This window comes from Poecile atricapillus, chromosome W (genome assembly GCF_030490865.1).
Source record: "Poecile atricapillus isolate bPoeAtr1 chromosome W, bPoeAtr1.hap1, whole genome shotgun sequence".
Classification (NCBI taxonomy): domain Eukaryota; kingdom Metazoa; phylum Chordata; class Aves; order Passeriformes; family Paridae; genus Poecile; species Poecile atricapillus.
Window position 1 is genome coordinate 103,365,800 of NC_081288.1, and position 27,295 is coordinate 103,393,094.

The 27,295-nt window shown below is 41.3% G+C and overlaps 1 protein-coding gene across 1 annotated transcript in view; it reads left to right on the forward strand.

Annotated features, from left to right (window-relative positions):
* The window catches only part of LOC131592121 (potassium voltage-gated channel subfamily KQT member 1-like), a 492,490-nt gene that overhangs the window by 47,203 nt on the left and 417,992 nt on the right, over window positions 1-27,295 (forward strand). The window contains exons 6-10 of the mRNA XM_058863404.1: window positions 10,485-10,625; window positions 14,018-14,127; window positions 14,429-14,525; window positions 15,325-15,453; window positions 18,630-18,789. Of these exons, the coding sequence (XP_058719387.1) occupies window positions 10,485-10,625; window positions 14,018-14,127; window positions 14,429-14,525; window positions 15,325-15,453; window positions 18,630-18,789 (637 nt within the window). The remainder of the gene's footprint in view (window positions 1-10,484; window positions 10,626-14,017; window positions 14,128-14,428; window positions 14,526-15,324; window positions 15,454-18,629; window positions 18,790-27,295) is intronic.

Consider the following 27,295-nt stretch of genomic DNA (forward strand, 5'->3'; position numbering starts at 1 on the left):
CAATATATGCCTCTTTCAGAAGAATGAAGCTGCCATGGACTTCTTTCTGTGTTCCAAAATTTTGCTCTATTATGGACTTCACTCAGGGTGCTAACTTACCATTTAGGTTTGACCAGGCTGGCCACTTATGGCCAGTTTTCAGATCTCCATGGCCCTCTGCAGACCTAACAATTTCTAAGGTTAAAGGTTTTTTGCTACTTCTTCTCCTAAGGTTCTAATAGTGTAATAATCTAATTTCCTAACTTAATTTTCACTTTCACGTTGTCTTCTACACCACCTGTGGCAAGTGAAGGCACAGAAACAGCTTAGCATAAAGAAAGCAATGACAGCATGGATTGGTTCCCAGTGACTGGAGATTTGACAGTAGGGATGCCCATACAGACTATTTCAGCAGTCAGTCTGTGGGTAGGCACTCAGGGCTTCCCCCCGATGTCGACGCACGGCTACTGCTCCAGTCCACTCCTGCGGAGTGTCAGTCGCGGCTTCCCATCCTTCTCCTCCAGCTGAGATGTCCAAACCTCTGGAGCTTTTGAGACCTTGACCCGAGTGTGATGTGTCCACCCGTGTTCAGCTGTCTTGACGGCTGTTTCTGTAGTCAGTAACACCTGGAAATGTCCACGCCACTTAGCTACCAGTGGTGCTTCTTTCCACTCTTTAACTAGGACTCAGTCTCTTGGTTCTCATTTGTTCAAAGGCAGGGTCTGTGCCAGCTGAGTTTCCTGTCGAAGAGATTTCACAAGAGACAGTATCCGAGCCACATACTGTTTTAGATATACATCACTTATCTCTACCCCTGCCCCAGGCTGAGAATTACAAGGATAAGGAATTCCAAACATCAATTCAAAAGGAGATAGTTGAATATCTTCCCTGGGTCTGGCCCTTATTCTTGCTAGAGCCAGTGGTAAGAGCCGCAGCCATGACATTTTCGTTTCTATCACCAGCTTCAGAAGATGTTTTTTTATTTCTCCATTCATCCTTTCAACGTGGCCTGAGCTTTGGGGATGCCAGGGAGTGTGGAGGTTCCATTGTATCCCTAAAGCAGTCATTACTTACTCCTTTAAGAATTTTTCCAATAAAATTAGTTCCTTTATCTGAGTCTATTGCTTCCACCATCCCATATCTCGGAATTATTTGTTCCAAAAATACTTTAATAACTGACCCTGTAGTTGCTGAAACAGCTGGGAACGCTTCTGGCCACCCTGTTAACTGACATAGTATTACCAAAAGATACTTAAATCTTGCCACCAGGGGCATTTCAATGAAATCTACCTGGTATCTCTGGAACGGAGGGTACATGTGGGTACGGAGGAGCCCGCTGGGCCCGAGATACTGGCCCTCCCCTGGAGAGGAGATACTTCTCTGTAAGAGCGACACAATGTCGCTCCCAGGGGTCTTTGAGTTAGTTATGTTAAACTGTTGTGTTTCATTGGTGTTCCCCCTGCTGTCCCACCCCGATACAGGTATCTCGGGCTTCCCCCCGCCCCTCTCCTTCCCCATAAATATCCCGGGTTTTCCTCTGTTCGAGAGATTCGCTGTTACCGGCACCCTTTGCCGAAGCTTTGCCTGAATAAAGGCTTGTGCCTCGGTGGAACGCTGGACCAGCTGTCTCGTCCCTGCTTCCTGTGTTGCCTGCCGCCGCCGCTGCCGAGCCGAGCCGAGCTGAAATCACTATACTATTACTGAGCTGAGCTGGAATCACTCGACTGCTCGAAGCTGCTCGCATGCGCTTCGGGCCAGCCTTTCTCAAGGCTGCTTCTGGAGAAGTCGCGGTGCTCCGGGCTTTCCACCGCCGAGGCAGGTACCGACCAAAGCCTTCTCCCTCTGGCAAGTTTCTTTGTAACTCTGTTATTTGTTTTAGCACAAATCAAACATCCATCAACAGCTCGTTTTGCCGGAGCAAAAAGACCCACAGCAGCATGCATTTTGAGGAAGGTCTCTGCCATCCCTCGGGAGCCTCGGCACCTCCCCCATGAAGCTGCTTCAACAACTGCGAGGTCAGAGCTCTCGGCATCCACTCACCATCCCTTGCAAACTAACCACCTCCCTTTCCCTCTGCCCCACTCTCCACAACTATCTCAAGGTCCTCCAGTGGAAAAGACAACCTTTCTGGCAAGGGGGCAGCCACTGGGAGCAAGGAAAATATCCTAGAAACTTCCAGCAACAATGCAGATTTTCGTTTCTTCATCAGCCAGTCTGCTTCTCCTTGCCTCTTTTGAGCACCCTGCCTGGTGCCTTCTAATGTGCATCATTGCTACTTCTTTTGGCAAATTCACCACCTCCAAGAGGGGGGAGATTAAATTCTCATGAGCCAACGTTTTTCCTCTGCAGGTTAATAAAACTCTCTCTTCCCACAGTTTCCCAAATGCATGTATCACTTCATATGCATATTTAGAATCAGTAAAAACATTTACTGTCTTGCCTCGGTATAATTCACAGGCTCTCACAAGCGCATACAGCTCGGCTGTCTGAGCTGACCAGGTGGGCAGTAACTTCCCCCCTTCCTTTAGTTTTTTCTCATTCACGACAGAGTATCCTGTAAATCGTCTTCCTTCTATCACCTTTGAAGACCCATCAATAAACACATTTTCCCCTTCACACCATGGAATGTCTTGCAAATCATTCTTTGCCCTAGTCTGCAGATTTATAACTTGAATTCAATCATGGAATTTGCCTTGGATCCTCTCTTCAGGGCCATTCAAACAGGAGGCTCGGTTAAAACCTTCCCCGCTTCTAATAAACAAGACTCATTGCAACAACTGAGAGCTGGTCATCCACTTAGAGGCTCTCTCACATAACAAAGCTTTAATCTGGTGTGAAACTTTAACAATCAGGTAACCCCCCCCTTGTCAGCTTTCGCACCTCAGCCACCATCAGAGCTGTGGCTGCCCAGGTCTGCAGACAATGGGGCCAGACTCTGGCCACTGGGTCTAACATTTTAGAAAAATAGGCAACAGGTCTCTGTGTTCCCCCATGCTCTTGAACCAAAATTTCTTTTGCATGACTTTGTATAAACATGATGCAGCAAGTAATGCCACTGCTTCAAGCCAATTACATTATATTTCTCTATTTTTTTAGTAACTAACCACTCCCTATCTCAATTTTTGCATCAAGTCCATCTTAGGCATAGGGTGGTGACTAACAAATTAACTTCCATTAAGGAAACTCTAATATTTATAACATTTTATAACCTCTAACATTTAAAACTTTTATTAAGGAAAGAAACAAAATACTTTCCTTTAAAGTTTTCCCATAACTTCCACAGAGGAAGTGCATGACAAGTACCCAGGCCTTCCATAGGACACTATTTTCACAAGGTTGTAGCTACAGAATTTGCTTTAAGGCTACAACAAACTACAGACTGGTGGGGGTGTTCCCCACAAGGTATGACTTGCAGCATTGGCTTCATAACTGAAGCTTGCCAATTCTGGCTTTTTACAACAAAACATACAAAAAGCAGAGGGGTGTGGTCTCCTCCAAACTGGAGCCATTCTGCACAAAACTTCATGTAGACAGATTAATTAAATCTCCAAATTAATTTACTACAATTTTTACACTTCTTTCAGAGAAAGATGTGTTCAAACTTCTGAGCCCACAGAAGAAACCACAATTCTCACAACTCCTTTGAACGATCAAAAAAATTCTTTAGACAATTTTCCCCCTCGGGGATAAAAATTAAGGTGAATCGAGAGGTCTTTGTTTTTACTAAGACACACACTTCTCCTTGATCCAGATCCACTTTAAAAGTTGACAACAGCTCTAGGTTGGTGGATATAATGAGAGCTTTTGACACTCTTAACAATCCATTTCTCTTATCTTCTGGACTTTCTTGACAATCCAGCTGTTTTTGGCTTTTTTGCAGACATTGCCGTTTTCAGTGTCCTATGCCCTGAAGACAGCACACTGATCTTTTCCCAACCGCTGTTTGGCTTTGGTCTCCCCTGCTGGGGAGAGAAATCCTCTGCCACTTCCTTGTGGCCGATCTCGTCCTCTCTGTCCCGGGGGACCCCTTGGACCTTGCGGTTTTTCCTTCTTTGGCCTGAAAAAGGCCATCACCTTTGCCTTTCCTCCTTGTGCTCACTCTATTTACCACACACCAAATACCAGAGCCAGTTCCTGTCCTGCCACATTGTCCAAACAGCTCTTTCCCACTCCAGTGTTCCCGGTGGGCACGGCCGGCAGCACCACAGGCGGCCAGGGCGTCCCTCAGCCTCAAAGGGCCGGTAGCTGCTGCTGCCCCTGCCCAGGGCCGGTGGGGTCAGGCACTGCCCAGTGCTGAGTCCCAGCAGCCTCACAGGCCCCCAGCCAGTGCTCCTGGTCCTGCACCTCCACTCCTGGTCCCTGCTTCAACCATATCTCTCTACACTCCTCATTAACCAATTCTGTTCCAGCACACCAACACAATCCATCCATCTCTTGCTGTCAAAGACTCTTTTTTGACTCTCCTTATTGCCCCCCCACCCCGGGTGTGGATTCTCGAGATCCCTTCTAGTTCCAGGCAGTGATATGATATGCTGCTCCCTTCCCCCTACACCACTGTTATTCTCAGGTGGAACTGTAGGAACAGCATTTCCCTGATCCCTTTGCCCTGGAAGGTGAGGATACAGGGACCTGCAGCTGCCCCTGGGTCAGCTGGTAACACCGGAGGACAAGATGGGGGAAGGTGCTGAAAAACATTTTAATCTTCGCTGTTTTCTTCTTCCCCCCCTTTTTCCTCTTCTCCTTTTTTTTTTCCTTAACACATAGATTTCTCTTGTTGTTTGTTTAAACCATATCAATCCACATTTCAATTCATCTTTTCCAATTCTCTTCTAGATACTTTCACAGAACTCAACAAAAATGAATTCTGTTTTCTAAGGTGGCCATATAAGTCCATTTGGCAACTTATACTCAGGCCATACATTATAACAATATCGTACCACCATCTCCATAGTTACCACTGTGTGAATGCATAATCTGTCCCAAGATCTCAGCATTCTCCCCAAGGGACTCTCCGGGGGTATTGTGGGATCGTCATCCCTTTTGCCGAGACCCCTTCCCGGCTGTACCCTTGCAACCCGCCATGGGTGCCTTATTTTGCCTGTGCTACCCTCCATGGGTGCCCTCCCAGGCTTGCCTGTGCTACCCTCCCTGGGTGCCCTCCCAGGCTTGCTCCCCGAAGATCCCATTTTACTCACTGGTGAGATTTTCAGTGGTCCTTCCCTGTGGACTCTTCACGGACCCCCCTGGTCCGCCACTCGTCTGTCTCCTGGACAGTCTCGGGAACCCAATCGATCGCCCGGTGCCGGCCGCTACCAAGGGGAGCTGATCACCGAAACTGGGTGAGGCGCACCTTCAGCTCCACTCACTGCCTGCCGCCCCGGACGGTGGAAATATCCCGGACCGAGCCCCCAAAATTGTCAGGAAAATTAATCCACAAACACCAGAGGTTTATGTCCAAAAAAGAGACAGAGGAGTCCTTTTTCTTTATTCGAATAAAGGGAGAGGCCATGGGACATTCCCCTGGGGTCTCTCAAATTTTTGGAGGGCGCAGCCTCCTTTTTATCCTAATTCCCGGCCGCTTGTCCCTTCTCTCTTTCCCCATAGGCTGAGGTACTTGAGAGGTACAGGCTTCCTGGAATGCCTGATACTTGCGATACCTTCCCCCCCCCCCCCCCACCATGCATAATCCCTTCTTAATTCTTAACTTTTGTGGAATTCACGGTGCTCTTTCAGTGCCTCTTTGATCTTTTAGTGGAATCCATCCCATTGTTTCTGTTGTCTCTCACTGATAGCTGCATCTTATCAGCAGACCCACAGCTTGTTTATAAAGACAAACCCATCATTCCTCTCATCTCTTCGTTGGTTGGCCTCACACCCCCTGTCGTGCCGGGACGCCACCACGGAGCTGCTGATACACTTCATCCACCAGCCCAGGATCTCAGCTCATCCCTGCTGTTCCAGCCAACTGTTCCTCAGAGCCCTGCAGGAGCACCGGGACTGACTGCCCGAGGGGTTTGTGAAACAAAGCCTCTCCTCCATCCCGTCTCAGCCGAGAAAGCTGTCACGGGGTCCCTGGTTCTGTTTTGTTGCTAATGCTGTAGTTATTGTTGTTTGTTTGCCTGGTTCTACTAGTAAAGAACTGTTATTCCTATCCCCAGATCTCTGCCTGAAAGCCCCTTGATTTCAGAATTATCATAATTCGGAGGGAGGGGGTCTACATTCTTTCATCCCAAGGGAGGCTCCTGCCCTCCCTAGCAGACACCTGTCTTCTAGAACCAAGACACCTATAAATAGGTGCATGTCTGCTAAAACTTTGAAACAATTTTCAGTATAAATGCTCATTAAGTAGGAAGAGTTTAAAAATTTTTTTGCAGACTTTAATATATTTCTAATTGAAAGCTTCTTTTTGAGTCTTCATGGAATCTCTTTATTATTAGCTTTATCAATATAATACAAACTTAATAGCCTTTAAGTTTTGCATCTCATGCCACATTGTGGAGGGCTAATACTCTGCTATTAATCTCCATGTCCCACTTGTGGTGGTTAACCTGTTCTTATAAGTGTAGATTTGTTCTCCACATATTGACAAATATGTGTAGACTTTTCTTTTTTTTTTTTTTTTTAATTACAGATTTCCACACAGATATGTTAAAATTTTCTATTTAGAGAACTGGTTTTTTTTTCTGGGACAGCGAATGTGCTGCACTTAATCCAAGCAATTTAATACTAAAAGTTATTTTTCTTCCTATTATTTTTTCCCCTAGTACAGTGGGAACTTTTATGTCATGATGGCTGTGCAGAAGTGATGCACACCAAAGTGCTGTGGGATAAAGCCTCCTTTCATACTGTACAACAGGATAACTTTTAATGCTCCAAGTCTGTGTGGTCTTCATTTATTATGCTTATATTTCCTGGGTATCTTGCTAGGGCAGAGCTGATATCCAAATAACTTTTTCAACATTTGCTACACTTACTGGCAGAGCTGTTTGAGAACATTTTTTCCTGTGGGTGTTCAGAGTTTTATTCAAGAATCAGGAAATACTATCTCCAAAATACAACACTTCAATCTTAAGTATCACAAACATAAAAAAGTTCAATAGCTTAAAAAGAAAAAAAAATCCTTGGAAAAGTGAATTTATGAGTAGATGCACCTGAAGTTGTGTTTATCCAAAGAAGTGATTATGGTGATAAATAAAACTCCACACATCTGTAGTACTTACCCCAGCAGATCACCCACTCACACATTTAGAAAAAAATACCAAGCACACAGTCCTGTATTGACATTGGATAAGTGTAGCTGAAACCCTAACAAGGTACCAAACAGAAGGAAAAATGGAACCTTTATTCTTGTCCAGCCTCTGAAAGAATTTTTTGTTTAAAAATAAAAAACCAAAACCAAAATACCTCAGCTGCTTTTTCTTCACAGGCAGAGTACAAAGTCTTCATCTATTTTTGGTTTTCTTTGTGTTTGATACTCTTACAGAAAAAATGGGCCCCTAAACCTTTTAGCAATGTGAGAAAATAAATTCACATCTTTGTGCCCTGTGAAAATAGCAAGCACTTGTACCTCCCTGGGCCCAGAAGAGCTTAGTAAAGTTGTCACCAACAATTTCCATGTGTTTTAGAATTTTACATATAGCTCAATTAGCTCACTCAGGCCCTGTTTGGCTGGGATGCTCTTCTATTTTCAGGAGGTTGAGCTTATATACCAGCATTTCTTGCCAAAGGCAACAAAACATGAGTCAATATCATATGTGGTGGTGGAAAGCCATGGAGAAATCCTGCAGCTTGCTGAAAAACCAAGTTAGCCACTCAAGCTCCAGCTTGTGAGCCTCTAGGTTGGTTTTACGCCTTCCTCACCTTGCTTTGTGAGGTCTTTCACTGCTCCTAGGACAGAAGGGATTCTCGTATTTTTTCCAAGTGCTGAACTTTGTATTGTGTGGTCTTTATTTTAACTGGAAATGGAGATACAGCTGAGTCTAAAAAATGTACTGACTCAACTCTCTCAATGTTCAAATTTACATTGGTGTGTTTTTTGTTCTTGCTGTTTCCCCTGTGTGTATTTGAAAGTCCCTGCTGCAAAGAGCCATTTGTTTTAGGCAGCACTCTCTATTCTTAAGCTCTTATCTAATAAAACCCACATAAATATGTAGTTTAAGGCCTTATGCCTCCAGAATACTCCTTGCGTTGTGATCAAGTCTCTTGAAGCATGTGTTATTTAAAAAGCTTCTGACTCTCCCTTAAAGTGTGCATGAGATTGCTGCCATTGTTCTTAATAATTAAATATAGTCTCTCTATACACGTGTGTTGCACTATATTAGGAACAGCAAAAGTAATGACACAGACTCTATGGCTTGGTTGCACAAGACAGCCAGTTTTATTCTTCCAGATATTCTTTTATAGACAGCTCCAAGAAAGTCATAGAAGGTGAAACTTTCATTGGTCATGAAACTAACACATCATCATCATTGGACAGTTAGGAACACCACCCCTTGACCATTTCTTGCAAGAAAACAACAAGGTGACAAACAACACCTGCAAAGGTTGCTTTCCTTCTCTAAGGACTGTTTGGATTCTTCCTTATGATTTCCTGGGCCAGAGTGAGAACCTTGTGTGACTTAGTTTCACACAGACTCAAGCTAATGCCTGAAGCCTAAAAATCTCTTATTTGACTATTGCCAGTTCCTATATGCAGGAAACATAGGTTGGTGACATTTAGAGTAAGTCCAAAGCAGTTGCATTTTCACCTGGCTTTTACTTAAAAATAATTCTGTCTTTACATGAATAATACTGGAGCTGAGAGGTGTCAGTGGTGAAATAAACTCAGTAGTTCTGTTGATATTTCAGGCACTTTAAAAGGATTTCATAAGACTGCTATTTTCCTGCCTGCTTCCCAAAAAGCAAGCACTTAAACCAGAATTATTCCAATTATCATCCAGTCAATTCTGTATATTAACATAAGAAGCTTTTCAAAGCAAGTCATATCTATAAGTACACAGTGCTCCACAAAGATGAGATAAAGGTGAGAAAATAAAAGTGACCAGCAGAGAAACTACTGAAACCCCAGGGTTTATTTTCTTTTTCATCTGCCTTGTTTAGCAAACAGGCCTGCAAAAAGTTAAGGCTTAAATTAAAAGATTTGGCCATGGGCAAGATGAAATACTACCAAAATTCATTATTTATGTCATCATTAATGATTAGAGGAAAAACACCCATTTTTCTTTGTGCCAAGAATACTTAAAGGTTTCCTGAGTCCAGATTTTAATAAGTGTTGTAGGAGAAGGAAGAATATTTATATTTCCTGCTGCTGAATGTTGGTACTTGATGCGAGGGCTACCTTTCCCCAGAAAGCCCTTACAAGGAATCTGAGGGACATTCAATAATAAAATTGAATCTTCCCTTACAAACAGTTTAAGAAACATGGGTAGAGTATTACAGAAAATCTGTGAAAACCTGACATACTTAGGGGCAATCCTTCCTAATCAGGTTTTAATTTTAAATGTATCATATGGCAGTTTTTTAATTCCCTTATTGTCTGGGATTCAAGGAGAGAGAAATGACTGTCAAGAACTTAAGGAAGACATCACTGAAGATGTATCACAACATTGTTTCATGATAAAGATGGCCACATTTGTGCAAATAAAATAAAGGAATAAAGCATGTAAGCTTTAAGTAATTAGAATGAGCCGTTTTCCCTCATAACTAGGTACTGGATTTCCCTGAGGGGTAGCTGGGTATCTCATTCAGCACTGCTTTTAAAAGCTTTACATGGTTTTGCATCCATGACACCACACATTTTGGCTTGTTTAAATGCACAAGCACTTTTTTCTTTTCCTGCAGACTGTGAGAATCATGTATCTTAAGTCACAGCATGTCTGACGCAACTTTCCTGCCCAAAAATATTTAGAGAAAATGGTATATTCACAAGGACTGTATCATGCCCTGACAGAAGTGTGCCCTAGTCTTGTTCTTTAGAACTGAAAACCTGACATCTATCTAGCATAATTTATCTTCAGATTTTATCTTACCATGAAACTGTTGAGGTATCACTCTTCAGTCTTAAGCAGTCTAAACATCAGATACTCAGGTTCACTGTTCAGACATGGCCATAATCACAAGACATGGATGTTGTTTCTCAGTGTACTGTTCAGAAAGGGTATTTCTAAAGCTGCATTGCTACTTTAAAAATGTTTAGACAATTAGTATTATGAGTAGACAGTCATGTGGAATGATTCCTATTCCATAATTAGGAGAGATGTCCCACTCTACATTCAGCTACCCCAAGGACCAAGCCCAAAATTATGGCTTTTTGAACTATTTAGTCTGGTATGAATAAAATCCAAGCTAATGTTTTAGCTGTTTTACTGGAGGTAAATTTCATACTTGAAATATAACATTAATCTTTCTATTGCGATGCAAAAAACCCCACGGATATTTTTACAATGGTAGAATATATATATATAGGATGAAAAATTCATATGCTTATTTGCTTTCTCTTTTAACAGGAACTCATAACCACATTGTACATTGGATTCTTGGGATTAATTTTTTCATCCTACTTTCTTTATCTTGCTGAGAAGGATGCAGTTGATGAAGATGGAAAGACAGGTTTCTCCAGCTATGCTGATGCCCTTTGGTGGGGCGTGGTAAGTCCTCACCAACAAAATCTGTGTGCAAACAGGGCCCAAGGTTTTCTGCTCAAGTTGTGATCTTTTCAGAAAAATCTGGCATTTCTTTCTGTGCAGAATGTATTTCTATAGGGAAGCTGACAACCTCTTCAGATGGATACAAGAAAGAATATGAGAAATACAATTAAGTTATTGGGGTATTTAATTTTATTGTGAAAGCAAGTTAGAAAGTTCTTAGCAAAGAACACTGAATGCTTACAGATATGAAAAATCTGCATCTCAAAAAGATTAAAAATCCCCTTCAAAACCTATATCACTTCCTTCAAACTCTACATAGTTATCTGTGAAAGATGCATAACTCAAAAACATGTTCTATACATGAAAGTTGGGTTAATGACTTTATATTTTTTTTATCTTTTTTGAGTAAAACTCACTTTTTCAGTAATAATTCAGATCTTGATCAGGTCATATCAGGTTATAGGTTCCTGTTTTTTGGTTTTTATCTTTAACTTAGATGCTGCATAAGTCTCTACTTCAATGAAGTATACAGAATTATAGACTATATTACATGTAGCCTGAGTCACCACTGTGTAAGTAGTTGACTATAAAAATACTTTAAACATTAAATTCCTGTCACTAGGTTGTCAAGTATTCATTTAATCTGCAGAGTATCACCTATGACTGTGCTAAACAGTACAAACCCAGAAGAATCTAGTGAAAAAAGAAAAATCCACTCAATGGCCAGGTGGACCTGATGATCTAAGGTGCTGGGAAGCAATGAAACCAACCCATAGAGCTACAACTTGTTAAAGTCCTCATTGGGCATGGGATAAAATTTTAGGAATATGAAACCTCATGGTTATAGATGTGAAGTAACCTGTAGCTAGTGGAAGAAAATAATGAGTGTCTTGGAAGTACAGATTGTGCTGCATTTTAAAAGAAAATCAGGGTATAATTGAAAGATACAACTAACATTTTCCAACATTCTCTGCTCAGAAATACTGATAACTTTGGGAAATACAAGTGGGAAAAAAAAAATTCTGCTGTGATTAAGAAAGCCAGAGAATTACTTTATTTATAATCCTTTCCATATATTCAATGTGCTAATTAGATCACCAACAAGGAACCCTCTTAAAGTAGCCAACAAAAAACTTTCTGAGACAAGTTCAGGCACCTGCAGGAGTCTACCAGCCAAGTGCCTGCTGTGGAGATGGAAAATTCATCTCTTCTGTGTTAACAGCTTTCATGCTGTCTTCCATAGTAACACTAAAGCAGCTCAGCATTACTGCAGTTTGGTTTTAAGTCCTGGGTGCTAGAGAACTTAGGGAAAAAACCAAACCACCCCCAAAAAAACCAAGAAGCATTTCATAAGAAAAAAAAGAGGAAAAGGAAGGAAAAATCACAGACTTTGAAGGGTCATCTGGGTACACTGAGGAGCTGAAGTGCTGTTAAAGAAACAGAGCTTTATCTTCCTCCACTGCCCAGAAACACATACTGCATTTCAAAGTTGATTTTTTGGGTGGTCTGATTTAATTTTGGGGACTGGCAAACTCATGTGTTTGTCCTGCTGGTAGTACACAGCACCTGAGTCACTTGACCAGCCACATTAAATCTGGACAAACACCTGGCAAGGCAGAGCTCCTGCTGAGAGAAGTTTGCAGTTCAAAAGAACAATATTCATTCCAGGATACAGCTACTACAAAGTGGCCTTCATCAAGTGGAAAATTCATGATGAATAAATACAACAAATATAACTATATTTTTGGAACTTGGAAAAACTAAGTTTGGTAGTAGTTGGTAATTTTTCCCTGCAAATCTTTCTTCCAGCTCTGACAGTAGCAGGAAACATATTCTTCCCATGCCTTTATTGCTTGATAGTTTCTACTGAGAAGACTATTTTTGCATAACATCTAAGCATTTGTCAGCAAATTTTTTCATAAAAGGCAGCCTCTTTGTAGTCAGTGTAAATTTACATATTCTTTTAAGTCTGTTTTGGCTGTGTTTCTGCTACCATTCAAGGCAAAGGGAAGGGAGGGGGACTAGGTTTGGGGCTAGTACATACAAATAAAGGTACATTTTTTCTATTTACAGTTCTCCCCAGTGGTTAGTATTGATGACAGAGCTCCTCTGTTCCTCACCAGAACCTTTTCACTTCTCAGTGCTCCAAGCCATGTTTCTCACACCATTTTATGGCAGCATCAGAGCTCTGAGGATGCTGAAAACCCAACATCCCCATGACCCAGGGTCTCTGTTTTAGCCTAAGGTCTGAGTCTTATCCTGCTGTGACCATGGTGCTGAGGCCCCTGTCAGGTGTGATCCCTGTGGCTTGCTGTGGTTTCCTGCTTTGGAATCAGCTAATTATCCCCTTCCATTGAGCAGCAGGGGCTCCTTATTACATCACAAAGCTTTCTGATGGACCAGCCTTCACCTGGACCCTCTTTTCCCCTGCACCAGGTCCATCCTGACCTCTGGGTCATAATGATTTCTCTTTCATCCTGCTGGGGCTCTTAAGGAATAGCACCAAACCTCTGTCCCACTCAGGTCCTCCTGCCTCTGGGCTTTTCAGGGCTGGCCTGCCACCTCCACAGCAAGTCTGTGTAGAGCCAAGTCTCTACAGATCCCAAACCTGAGGACAGTAATTGGCCTAATGACTCAAACCAGCATGACCCCACTGGTGATGCTCCACACACACCCAGGGGCAATATTTCAGCACAGGAGGGATTGTCTGTAGCTCAGCTGCAGCTGTGTCTAGTTATTGACTCCCTTAATCCTGATTTCTAGCCAGGGGATGATGCCCTGCTATTTTCTCCTCCCTGTGTACTTGTATGCTGACCACTTGATCCTGATCCTGCTCTGTGCTTGCTGTCAGACCTGCCTCATTGTGCTGCTGCATTGTAATCCAGACTGGGATGTACCTGTCTGCACTTTCTGCTTCTGTTTTGCTTGAAAGGTACTGAGTCCTGACTGAAGAGATGCTGCCCTGCTGGCTCTGTTATCTCCCTTAACTGTGGGCCCCTTCTCCCTTAGGGAGTACCTGGCCCTGATAAGCAATGATCGGATCCAAGTTTAAGCAACTTATGGCTTAAACATGATTCTGAGTGGCCAGGTCTTGTGTTTGGAGGGGAGGATGAAAGCTAAGCACAGGTCTACCTCTACTGGCAGGCTGACTCTGGGAGATAACACATCCTGGAATGGTTCTGTGTTCCTCTTCTTGCCGTGAGGATTCATCTGGGATGGGTTAGTTCTGTCCCTTTTTACTCCTGTCACCACAGGTTTCCTTATCCCTAAATCCATATTGTTGATTCACACCTGTCTCCTGATACTTCACTAATTACTTTTCCCTTTCATTCTTTTTTCTCATGCTTTTTTGGAGAAAAAAGCACTAAATAAGGTGTTTGTTCCTGGTGTAGTTAACAGTCACAACAATTGGCTATGGAGACAAAGTTCCCCAGACATGGATTGGGAAGACAATAGCTTCCTGCTTCTCAGTATTTGCCATCTCCTTCTTTGCCCTGCCAGCTCTAAGTAGAACTTGACTATCTTCATTAAAGGTGTGTCCACCTCTGTGAATGCCTCTGGCTCCTGTAACCTGTGGATCACAGCAAGAAACACATGTTGTTTGTTGAAGTTACACAATTCCACTGTTGATCTGCTCAATTTCAGATTTATCTGTTGGAATAAGTAGAACTCTGACAGTTTAGACATTTGAAAATTCATTTTATAAAGGCTTTTATTAAATGTCTGTTTATTCCAGGTATGAAGTATTTTATTTAGGTATGTGAAGCTACATACACATCTGACTAGTAATTTTGTTATGTTTAGGGCATTCTGGGGTCTGGTTTTGCCCTGAAAGTACAGCAGAAACAACGTCAGAAGCATTTCAATAGACAAATCCCAGCTGCAGCTTCCCTAATTCAGGTAAGGCCATAACAGTAGAATACTAAAATACCTCAGAGTTTATTGGAGAGGGAGTGTGGCCAGGAAGTTCAAGTATTGAGAATCACCATTCTTAAATTTATTATAGGTCTATAACTTGTGTTTAACCACTTTGTCATTTTGATCCACATCAGTAAGTAGAGAAAATGAGATAATTGCCTCTCCCTTTCTGGAAGCTGCACTATACCTGATATTCACAGGCATAATGACACTAACTGGATGCGGTGAGTACATGTAGTGAAATACTCAATAAAATAAAAATCTTCCTTATAATATTTAATTAATAACTTCCTTTTCATATTCTATAGGTCCTGCACATCTGCCAAATCCTGAGATGGATGTTTGTACAAATACATAAAAACACACACCTGTTTTTAGAAAAATCTCCTAGCATAACATTCCATGTGATGATATAAAGAATTAAATAGCACAGTGCACAAACATTCAATGTGCCACAGTGCAGAAAAAAGAAAACACAGCATTCAGTGGGGGATTCACTTTTATGATGGTTGAGTTTGATTTATTTGGGGCTTTTTTTTTTTTTGCTGTGGGCAGAGTGTGATCCCAGTTCATGGGGAGAGCACTCCAAGAGCACATTGAATATCTCTGTGTGATGCGTGTACATCTCCTGGTGCAAATTTCATCCACCATGGTTGTGTTTTACTAGGAATGGTGTTTACCTAGACTGAGGGGTTTGTTGTCAGCTGGATTTGCTACAAAACTTGCTGTGCAGGAAACCAGTGACGGCTCCTGCACTGAGGCTCTTTGGGTTTCTTTACAGACCCTGTGGCACTGCTATGAAGCAGAGAAATCCTGCACCTCCACAGCCACCTGGAAGATCTATGTGACAGCTCCCATGCAAAATCCCAAAAAGTCTCCAGCGCCATCTAGTCCTGGTCTGAGAAAACAGGTGACAGAACTGGCAGGGCTGGCTCTCTGCTTGCTTTTCACTTTAAATTATAATTAACTTGCCAAAAGCCTCATGAAGTGCCTGAGAAGTTTGGGCACCTGAAATGAAATATGTTCATTTTCCTCCTGCCACATCCCAATTAGTTTTGTTTTCCTTAAAATAGTCTTAGGGAAAAACATCTTCTAGCTAAATTTGCCTTGTTGGTCAGACAGGTACCAACTCTTCATTTTTTTACCCCCTTTGGAGTCTCCTGCTTTCTCAAAGCACAAACAAATGGTGCCACTTTCCCATTCTGCATTCATTTTTCAGCATAGTTCGTACAGGAAGAAGGAGAAAGCCAATTAAAAAATTTATGTTCACATTCAACATGTGGTTGACAGCAGACACTTTTATCTGAAGTACTCCATGCTGCTTTCATCTCTTCAGAAATTAGGGCAAATTGCTGGGCCATGGGTGCAGTAAACTGGAACAGTGTTAGTCTACAAAGGTGGAATTGCCCAAACACTGTTCTGTGGTGTCATTGCCAAGCTTGCCAGAAGGGCAAGTTGAGCTCAGGCACCTTGCTTTTTCCAAATGATGGTCAAGACCTGCCTTTAGGCAGTGACATCCCACTGGAGCCTGTTTCCTAGGGGAACAGGGCTGTAAAATTCCCCGTGCCACATGAAACAGCCTGTGTTTTGGTGCTAGTGTGACCCTGATTTGTCACAGCTGGAGACAGAAAACATGGGAGGAAAGGGGTAAAGCTGAAGTAAGACTTCTGTATGTGTGTTGCTGAACAGCAAGCAATCCATGGTTGGAGAGATGGGGAAAAAAAGTATTTTCACTCTGTCTTCTTTAGTGAGGGGGACTTCCATAATGTATTATTTGTCTGAACCTCCTTATGCCCTGGGAACCCTCATTTAAGAACATAGTAATGGTTCTTTCACATCTTACCAAAGGATCCTCTTCTCTTGTTCTTTCTTTGTCTGTAACTTCTTATTTTAAGGTCTGAAATATATATTGATCATTTTGTGCATGTTGTAGCATTTTTTTCTCCAGAGGACTCCTATTTTCTTTTCCTGCTATAAGAGCCTGTAGTCTTTGCTGTTAGAAGTATTTTGATGCATGTCAGTGCATCCACTGTCCACAATAAATATCTATTTATACCATTTCACCCCCATTTAATTCTGAACATGCATTTGTTTAACTGCTGCTGAGCTGAACAGAAGAAGGAATTTCAAAATCTGACTGTAGACCATAATAAAGTATATCACATCTCCCTAGAGCTTATCTGGCTCTATCACTTCGACCCGCTCCAGGAGTGGTTCACACCCCAGGAGCAGGATGACCTGAGGTGCAACCAGAGCACTTGCTCTATGGCTTTTTGGCTGCCAGTCTGCACTCTGAGGAGACAAGGATGAGAGGGAGGTCTTTTGCATGGGGCAATAGAGGATTTATTGCTCTGGGGAATCTTGGGAGCAAAAGACAGAAAATGCGAGCATGCAACAGCTAAAATAGGGTGTCAGTTCAAAGGGAGGGTAGAAAGCATCAGCTAATCAGAGATATCCTGGGGAGGGTAAAAGACAGGGTTCACTGTAGGAGATGCTTCGGGGTGGACGGTCTGAGACACGGTAGAGACCTCTATAGTCGAGTTAGATGTTAGTAGTTTATTTTAGGGCATGGGGGGGAGAGAGAGAGAGAGAGCTTGCTATAAGCCAGCAAATAGAGCTCAAAGCAGGCTCGGAGAGAACAATACAAAAGGGGGTAAAATATGAATACATGAGTTCAAAACTTAAGATTGTTAAGGAAGAGGGTAACAGAACAGAAGTGAGAGAGCTGGGGAAAAAAGGGTAAAGAAGAGCAAGAAAGAGCAGCAAGAGTGTAGGAAGCGTGAAGCAAGAAGGCTAAGAGAGCTAAAAGCTAAGAGAGAGCCAAGAGAACTAAGAGAACCAAGAGAGAGAACTCTCTCTTACAATTACTTATATAACCTATACATTGAATATTCTATTCCTTCACTAACCAAACTTTCTAAGTATACTAATACAGTAACACTTATGTGCGACCTATAGAAATTGCTGCATTTGCATATTTTTAGTTATCTCAGGGTCCTTCAGACCTTTCCTTATAAGGCTGGGGAGAGGGGTCTTAGCTTAGTTTTACTGGGGGAAAAAATGTGTTCTGGCATACCAGACTGGTTTCTTTGAATTATTCAAACCGTGCTTTCATTTGCATTTCTTCCTTAGCCTTTCTGGCTAAAGAGTCATATTTATAATTTCTTTCTAATTCTACCTTCCCAACAGTTCACAAAATCATCATCCAATGAGGGAGGTAGCGGGAGAAAGTTGGACTAATGTCACATGGACTAATCAAGCACTGAAGTTTAGGGGATTTCCAAAGTGGAATTCCAAGCATGCCATGGGCCTAAGACAAGATTGACAGGAGACTCAGGGTAGATTGACAACGTGGGGTGAGAGGGTTTCATTTGGACCAAACCATCAACTTAGGTAATAACTGAACATACTGTTAACAAGAAACACACTGCAACATCACTAAGAATGTGCTTAACTTTAGATCAAATAGCCTTGTTCCATATGTGAATATATTGGCCCTGCAGCTCTTTGTGTGACTCCAAACCTTCATTTTTAATTTTTAAGTACCAATTATATTGTGTTTATTAGGCTGCCTTTAGGCTTCTAAAATCAGGAGAACTGTTTGGAGGCAGGAGGAAGGGTTTATCTTCTCCTGTTGTGCCTAATTTAGCCTTTTTGGCAAAAGATGAAATTTTCTTCAGTTGATGAAGCTGCACTAAGGCCTAGTTCATAGTTGAAAGTCTATGGTTATGTTTAATTAAAACTTTAGAAAAATATTCCAGACAAGGTGATACATGCTGAAGTCATTAGAATTTTGAGTGCCTTGAGTTTTGGTCCCAATTTTAGAAATTTTACTAACAACCTGATTTTTCAGAATGTTATAGTTGCCTTCTGAGAATCAAATTCTTACCAGATTTTAGTTGATAATTCAGAATCAGACACTTTAAAACCATAAACAAAGGTTGCAGCCCTTTCACTGAATTTCAGTTTCATTCTTTAAATAAAAACATATGACCTCAAGTGAATTCCCTGTACAGTGAAGCTCACATGTGAACTTGTCTATGTTTGACAACATCTTCTGAGATCATTCTGTTCCTACTCTCACAGGCCAGAAGATACAGAAGAAAAGGGAAGCTGGGCTGTGGGAATGGTTCTGCACCTGTAATAAACCCAGGAGAAAATTCCTTGTCTGTTCCCCAGATCACTTATGATCACACTGATGAAGAGGACAAAAGAGATGTGTCTTTCTACATAGATGAACCCAAAGGTAATTTACTTCTGCTCAGTTTATCATTTTTCAAGAGACAAACTTACAAAGAGCTTAAGGGATGAAAAGTTCTATGAAGAAACAATTATAAGCTAATCAGTAAATCAAGATGTCTCCAATCAAGGATGGTTAGATAACAAAAATAAGGGGACACAAATTAAAGGAAGACTTTAATTCATATGGTGTGATTATCAAAAGAGCTTTCTTTGTTCACCATAAAGTAAGATGTTGGATATATTGTTCATTCTTCTGTTTTTAATTTTGGAAATGGAAAGCTTTCTCAGGTCTACCCCACTTTTTAACTTTACCTCCTTTTACCTCTGAAGGAAGGAAAAATAAACCAGGAAAAGTATTTCTACTTTTTTACAGAACCCTCTTAAACATTGTGCAAATAAATTGTGATAAGAAAAATAACTGGTTTTATGCCCATATCAACTAAGAGGTTTTGATGAATGGGGTTTTTTCTCTGCTTCATTTAAAATATTGTGTATTTATATAAGTTGTATTTCAACATGGTAACTGTCTAAATTTCACTGCTGTGTTAACATACTTGCTTTGTTTGTAAAGTCCTTTTTTTTAAAATTAAATTTGTAATAGAAATGTCCATATAAAATGGTATTGTTTAATAATGGTTTTCTGAAATGCTTATTTTTCCCCTTTTGCATTGATTTTCTTTGTCTGATAGGGTTAGGGCTTTGTTCTGAATCTGCTATATCCTGAGCTCATAGTCTGAGTTCTGTTCCATACCCAGAGGCATTTTCAGTGCTTTTGGGGTTCTGGGAGAGGGCAAGAAGGCAATCTATAACCAAAGTTTCTGCTTTAACTACACATCTCGTAACAAAATATTGTCTTCATTCTCAGCATATTTATTGGGCTGGAGCAGCTTCCCTTGCTGACCATGTGACAGCAGATTTTGCTGAGTGTATTTTGGTATTGTGATGTGATGGATAGAATGTGGGGGTTCAAGCAAGGCTGGTACCCTGGCTGGAACCAGCACAGGCGGCTATCCTCAGCCGCGCGGTCCATATCCCACTGCATCAATGTGATGGATGGCAAATATGGCGATTTATTGCAGGGAAACTTAACATTTTATAGCCTGGGGGTCACTGTGTTACTCCCATCTGCATACGTCACACCTAAGTGCTATTGGCTAATTGCTAGAGGCCTAGTTATTCTAACAGAGAGGGGTCGGATAACTTTCCATAACATCCCGAATTCTTCCGCATCGCCAGGCCCTAACTACAACAATAGAAGAAGCAATGTGTTGAGCAACTGGTAACAATCCTGGAGGCCACTACGATGTTGGGGACTCTGCTGGCTGTACTCAGGACTCTGCCAGTGTATGTTGGCTCACTAAAGCTGTGTTCTCTCAATGGTCATAGTAACATTGAGCAACGCTCTCTGTCATAGGAAAGAGAGTGATGAAGCAAGCCTGTATCTTTTTCTGCCTGACAGTAAAATGAAAGAATTTTTCCCACTTTTTCTGAAAATGTTTTCTTCTTGTACTTTCATTATAGCTGGTCAAATTTATTCTTCTTCTGAAGGACAGCCATACATATTATTCCCTTACCAATTAAATTTGATCTATTTTTCATTTTCTGTCATGTTTTGCCTTAGCCACTGTCAGGGTTAAACCATGCTCAGTTTGATTTTCCCGATTCATTCCTTCTGTTGCAAAGCTTCCAGGAATGTAGCTGGCAAACTCAATTGCTCTATTGACTGAACATACTTGACACCTCTCAAAAGATTAAACCTGATTTCTCTCAGTGAAATTCTCCTTGCCAGAATTAATAGCCTTCTATTCCTGGGAATTGGAAATACTAGGCTTCAAGCCTGTAAATGGGGGCATTTTTTTCCTGTCAAAAAAGCTGAAAGCAGAAAAGGCAAAGAGGATCATAATTCAAAAAAGGTAATTGAAAGGAGCCATGCCAGCTTCTATTTGAGTGTTGCTGTAGTGGAATATTTTATTCATTGCTGGTGGGGGCTGGATGTTTTGCAGGTGATGGCAAACTGCAGGGTTGAATCAGATCACTTTTCTAGGCCTGACTTAGGTGAGCAGAGCTGCTGCTTTAAACCAGCTCTTTGCTGCTCTGGTCTGGTGTGACAGAGGGACTGTAGGAAGTCCTGAAATAAATGCTTGTCAAGAACAGGCAACACAGTAACATTCCCACTGATAAAATTCCTTGTTCCGGGCAGAAATAGATAGAAATGTAGTTCAAGTATCCTTGGAAAAGGAGACATTTGCCTTAATTCAGCAATGGCATTATGTGAACACACCTTTCCTCATGCAAATAGCATTTTTCTAATGACACCTTATACATGTATCCACATGCACCCATCTTACTCTTGCTCAAACCTTGCTTAGGAAGCAGCTCTTCCCAAACTGGGCAAAAGTGCTTTCCTTTATTTCTATGAGGAAGGTTGGAGAAAAGGGAAACCTTACAAAACAGAGATGATCAACATTAAGGTTTCTGAGACGTTTCTTTGTATGTGGAATAAAAAACCCATGTATTGGATAGTGCATAATATAGAAACAAGACTTTTATTCACCAAAAATGGTAGAATTTTGAAACAAAGACTTGATAACCTAAAAGAAAAATTACTCCTCTGCACTGTGTATGGATTCTGGGTGTGACTGATGAAAAGTGATCTGTAGCACTCAGAACCTGCCCATCCTTACAGAAAGGGAAAGGCCAAGTCTTCCACAATAATAATTTCCTTCGTGGGAATCAAACCTCCCAAAATGAAGCTATTTAGAAAGAAATTAATAAGGAAAAACTAAAACAATCATTGATTATTTTAGAAGATTTAGAATTGTTTTGAAGATTGTTTTAGAGATTTAGTTCTAGAAAATAACTGTGGTGATGAATCATAGAATGGCATTGCATAGAATAGGTTGGGTTAGAAGTACCTTAAGAATCAAAGAATCCTGGAATTATTTGGGTTGGAAAGAATCTTGAAGATCATCCAGTGCTACCCCCTGGCATGGGCAGGGACATTTTCCACTATCACAGGTTGCCTTGAGCCCCATCCAACCTGGCCTTGGACACTTACAGGGATGGGGCAGCCACAGCTTCCCTGGACACTCTGTGCCAGGGCCTCACCACCCTCACAGGGAAGAATTTCTCCTGGATATCTAATCTAGATACCTCCTCTTTTAGTTTAAAACCATTCCCTTTGTCCTAGCACTGTTTGCCTATGCAAAATGTCCCTCTGCAGTGTTTTTACAAAGTCCATTTAGATGATGGAAGGCTGTAATGAGATCTCTTCACAACCTTCTCTTCTCCAGGCTGAACAACCCCATATCTCTCAGCCTGTCTGTACATGACAGGTGCTCCAGCCCTTGGAGCATCTTTGTAACCATTCAAGTGCATTTGTTTTTTTTTTCTTCATGGGTGACTGTTGCTTCAACTAAGGAACTTTTTTATCTGATTTAATATTTGCATATAGTGATTTAAAACCCTCAGTCACTTCATCCTTACCTGAGATTATATCCATAAGTATTCTCTGTATTCCTGAAATTAATCTTTACCTGTACTTTTGCTTGTCCTTGTACCTACTCCTCTGCAGCCAGGACTGTTTTCAGGATGACACATATGTGCAAGCCTTCTGACATCTTTAATGTTCCTGTCAGGTTTAAAGAAGGCACTTAAGTATGAAGATTGTAGTTCATTAGAAGAACAAGAGTGAGTGGCAGGTCACAGAGAGTGATCTATACAGATGGGAAACAGCATTTTGGCGTAACTGGAATTTTCTAGATGGATTTTGAGTTTTCTCTTCAAATACCAGCTATTCACCACAGTGCATCCTTCACAAAATAAACCAAATAGCTGTTTCATAGTGGTTTTTTATTAGAGAGGAGAAAAAATCATAGAAGTTTGAAAGTTTTTAGACTTTGAAGGTCAATCTCCTGGGACAGCTCCAGCAGATGGAATATATTACTCTCTGTCAGCTGTTGTATGTCGTATACACAACTCATTATTGTTAGATTTGTCAAAGTCACAAGACTCTCATAGTGATAAATCTCTGCTGAGCTAAAAATAAAATTCCCTGCTTATCACTGTGCTTTACTGTTTGATTTTTGGAGTTTCTTGTATGCTGATGTGGGCACAATTTAAAGCAGAACTGCACAAGAGCAACGTTTTACCAGGAGAGGGAAGAGTACTGCAGTTTTCTCTGACATCCTTACCTTTGTCATCCCTCTCATATAAAATGTACAGTAGTGTTAATGTTGATTTATTCTGTCTGTAATGCCAGTTTGGATGCTGACATTCCAGCATTCACCTGTCTGGAAATTCTCTGGTTTTTACCAGAGACTGGTTGCATTTCCCATTGGGAAAAGGGGCTGCTTTCCTTACTGGTGTAGATGGATTACAGTCTGCAGTACATATAAAGAAGCAAACATTTTAAGTGGAGTGGATTCAGAGATTCCAGTGCTGACACACTGAGAGAAAGGTGAGAACAAACATGTGGCCAAAATTAACAGAATAAAGCAAACACCAAAGCTTTTGAGGGTCTGCATAACTGTAAGTCTGATAATCATAAATATAAAGGTATGTACCAAATTAGCATGCAAAAGTGTCCAGATACCAGGCTTCTGACAAATGTCATGCTCTTAAGAATGTGGGTTTAGCAGATGGTGGTGGCTTTGCAGTGAGAATTTGTGGTCAGTGTGGAGCTGTTTAATGTCTCCATTTGTCTGTCAGTTCAGGACTTGTACTGATGGGATTTTCCCTTGTGTAAGAATTGTGGTAACACCTCGTTACCAGAAAGTTTTCAGTCTTTACTGGTTCAGCCCTGGCTGCCCTGAGGGAGAACTTCCAGTGAATTCTGTGGTTTATCTCTCATGGTGAAAGTGGATGAGAGGGCTGGGGATGGGGTGAGGGGAGGTGCAGGAAGATTACAACTAACTCTACCAAAGCCACTCCTGATTAAATCTGGCAGTTTTGGAGGTTTAAAAATTTTTGTTCTGTATTTATTCAACTCCCTGTTGTGCCTGATTTAAGACCAGGGTTTGGATCACTGGTCATGCCAGACTTGAGCAGGGACTTTGTACCAAATGTTCCCAGAGACCGCAGTAGTGCACAGTAAGGGAAGGTGCTTGCAGCTCGCTCAGGCTTTTTCTACCTATCAGCACAGCAGTGGGGGAGAAAAAAAAATCATAATTATGAGTTGAAAAGGAGGGCATACCTCAGCATAGATGTTTTGTTGCCAAAATGAGTATTTTAGATAACAGCTAAAATATCAAAAATGTAGAAAATTAGAGAAGCAAATAAATTGTATTTGAGTCAGCATATTGACTAATAATGACACAGAGGCAGCTTTTTGAAGTAAGATTATAAATTGACCTGATAAATGGTAAAGTTTTTGGTAAAAAATTATGCAGCCCTGATAATTTTTGCTCTGGGATCCAGAATATACAAAGTCTTGCTGTGTGAGGCTCAGGGCAAGAGGAGGAAGAAAATCTGAGACCCTGTCATATAAATCTACTTTTGATGACAAAGTCAGTAATTGAGTTTCTCTTTTGATATGTTTGAATCAGCAGAATCTTCTCACTGAATGTAGACCCTTGTGGGGTTTTCCTGACATCTGTATTGGAAGAACCTATTGTCAGCCAGCCTTGGGAAAAAGAGAGAAATGAAATAAGGTCTTTCAAGAATGGAAAGTCAGAGTTAATAGATAAGGTATGGTAGAAAGTAGATTAAGAAGTATTATACTTAATGTTCTGTATCAAAAAGGGTTAGCACCTTACTTTAATTATAAAAGTAAGAAGTAGAATTTTGTGCTAGAATAACTGAAATCTTGACCTAATTAGTCCAGATCTAATTGTTACAAAAGAGACTCAAATGCAATGTGGGTTTGATTTTTTTTGTTTGTTTTGTTTTTTTTTAATAATTAAAAAGCTGCAAATATAGTAAAAATTAAATTAAAACTGTAAAACTCGCTTTCAAAATTCTGCCTGTTTAGCTGGTATTTATGCCCATTCAGTTCCTGGGTATAATTTGCTGCAGGAAGAAGAGGGGTAGAACACAATGACTTGTTGAAATGTCATGTCCTTAACAGGGAGGAATATGATGTTTGTGGTGACAGTTTCTCCTTTTTCTTCTGGGATCTACTCGGGGTCACTTACAAATGTTTCCTAACACTCTTTGACGTATTTACTCATTGCTGTGCAGCTCCAGGTTTCATCAGAATTGACCAGGATTATGTTCCCTTTTATGTGTGTGAAATAGAATTTCTTTGCTGTCTCTTACCCTTACAACCAGTTTTGTCCTGCTTCAGGACTGCTTTTTATTTTAACTGACCCTTAGTGAATTGTTTATAGCTGTGGGGTCTCCAGTGCTGAGCCTGTGGCCCATCTCTTATCTCCTGCCTGTACTCACACACTGCATCCTCTGTTTCCACTTCTCAAGGTCTCTGATATTCTGCCCAGCCTGTATTTCTGTAAACTCTGTCATTATTTGGTTGTAAATATCTCATCCTACTAAAATAACTGCTGCAGATACGAGGGCATGGTTGTGCAACACAAAGATAAACAGAAGTAAAATGAGATATGGACACCTGCTCAATTAGAGAAATTGCTGTCACAGCTAAATCAGGGTCAGGTCAGGGAAGGTCTGGACAGAGCAAGCAGAGAAGCTTCATCCCTCCTGAAAATTTACCAACAGTGCTAATCCAGCACAGAATAACTGGGGAGACATAGGAGCTCTTTAGTGAATTCACACATGAATATCCCAGTCTACAACTTCTCCAAAACTAGGAAGGACAAGAATGATCTGAGTAAATTGTGAGCTTCTCCTTAACAGCCTAAACTTGAGATGAAAACCTTTTCAGAATGGAAGTTTGGCCCAGTTACCAACCGTGAAGTGTAAACAGTAATGGTGTCAGGAAACAGTTAATAATTTTTTCTGTCCCCTGAAAATTAATACTGAATGTGATAAAATTGACACTACAAATTGTGTCACTTGCTATTACTTGGAAAATGATTCAGTGAGGAGCAAACAAAGTTAGAACAAGAGAAAGGACTGGAAAAGATGCACAAGTCAGGTGGGTGTATCTCTCTGGGCTTGTAAAGCAAACAGCTGAGGAGTCAGGGGGTGATCAGAAGGAACCTGAGAGCCACTGACAGCACTGACAAGAGGCTACTGAGATGCAGGATGATGATTTAAAATACAAAATCTCTGTCCAGCTGGAACCACCTGCATTTGCTTTGCATTGCAATGTAAAAGTAGATGAGGTATGTAAGTGCAATAGAGGTTATATATAAGGGTGTATAGATACCTAAATCTAAACAGGCTGATGTGTAATTACATGGGAGTGCAAATATTTACTCTAAAGAGATATCTGGTCTAAATCGATTTTCTGTGCAATAAGTTTTGATATAGAATCCAAATAGAAGTGTAAGCTGACACACTCAAAATAGATACACAAGTGTAAACACAGAAGTGTAAATTGAGATAAGGCTGAATACATATGAGATGCAGTTGTAAATTCATGTATATGTAAATGTGTCTGTGTCTAAATAGATTTAAGAGAAAATAGATCTAAGTGAAAATAGGTAAGACACATGAAATATGGCTCTTCCCTATGTGTAAGCAGCTGTGTGTGTAAAAATGAGTCTTTGCTAAACAAGGGTGTTAAAAAAAAGAGAAAAGGATGTTTTTAGAAAGGACCACCTTCAAAATATGTTTTTTGTGTCCCTCCCCTTTACCCCGGGTGCAGGGCAAGGGCTTTGGGCAGGGGAGGAGTAATGTGATTGCTTTGACTCCATTCCTGGTGAGCTGGGGCTGGGGCAGCTCCAGGTGTGGCCAGTGGGGAGGAGGATGATGGGAATGGGGCAGCCCCAGGTGTGTATGGTCAGTGAGGATGAGGATGATGGGAATGGGGCAGCCCCAGGTGTGTGTGGTCAGTGAGAATGAGGTAGGTCCTGCTGTGGGAAGAGGGTTTGGCAGCTGGGGAGCTCCTGGCCCTGCTGCTGGAGGAAGCTGGTGAAGGGGAGCCAGAAGCAGTCCCAGGGTGTCTCCCCAGGAGATTGTCTCCCAGGAGCTTGGGGGAGCAGCTAGTGTGCACCTGAATGTGGGGTTTCAGCATATCTGAAGGAAGATAGAGTGCCAAAGAGCCAGGCAGGAGAGGTGACTATGAATGAATATGAATGTGTAAAGCAGTAAGTAAACTGGGATATAAGCACTAAAAGTGCTTGGAACAAGTAGAGGTACAATCTTCCCTCTGTCAGGAGCAGCCACGAGGTATTTTCAGTTTTGAATCTGAATTTCAAGAGTGAGCTCTGAGAGAGGATAGTAGTACCTTCCCTTGTGAAGGAAAGCACTGAGCCCCTGTCCATCAACAGCTTCCTCTCCCTTCACCGTTTGTGTAAGAACAGTCCCAGATATATTCAATTGTGGAACTTGGCTCCAAGGGAAGTAGGAGTTTAAGAAGGAAAAATAAAATCTAAAAAACAAACCAAACAAAAAAACCCATGAAAAACCACCCCAAATCAAACCAGTCA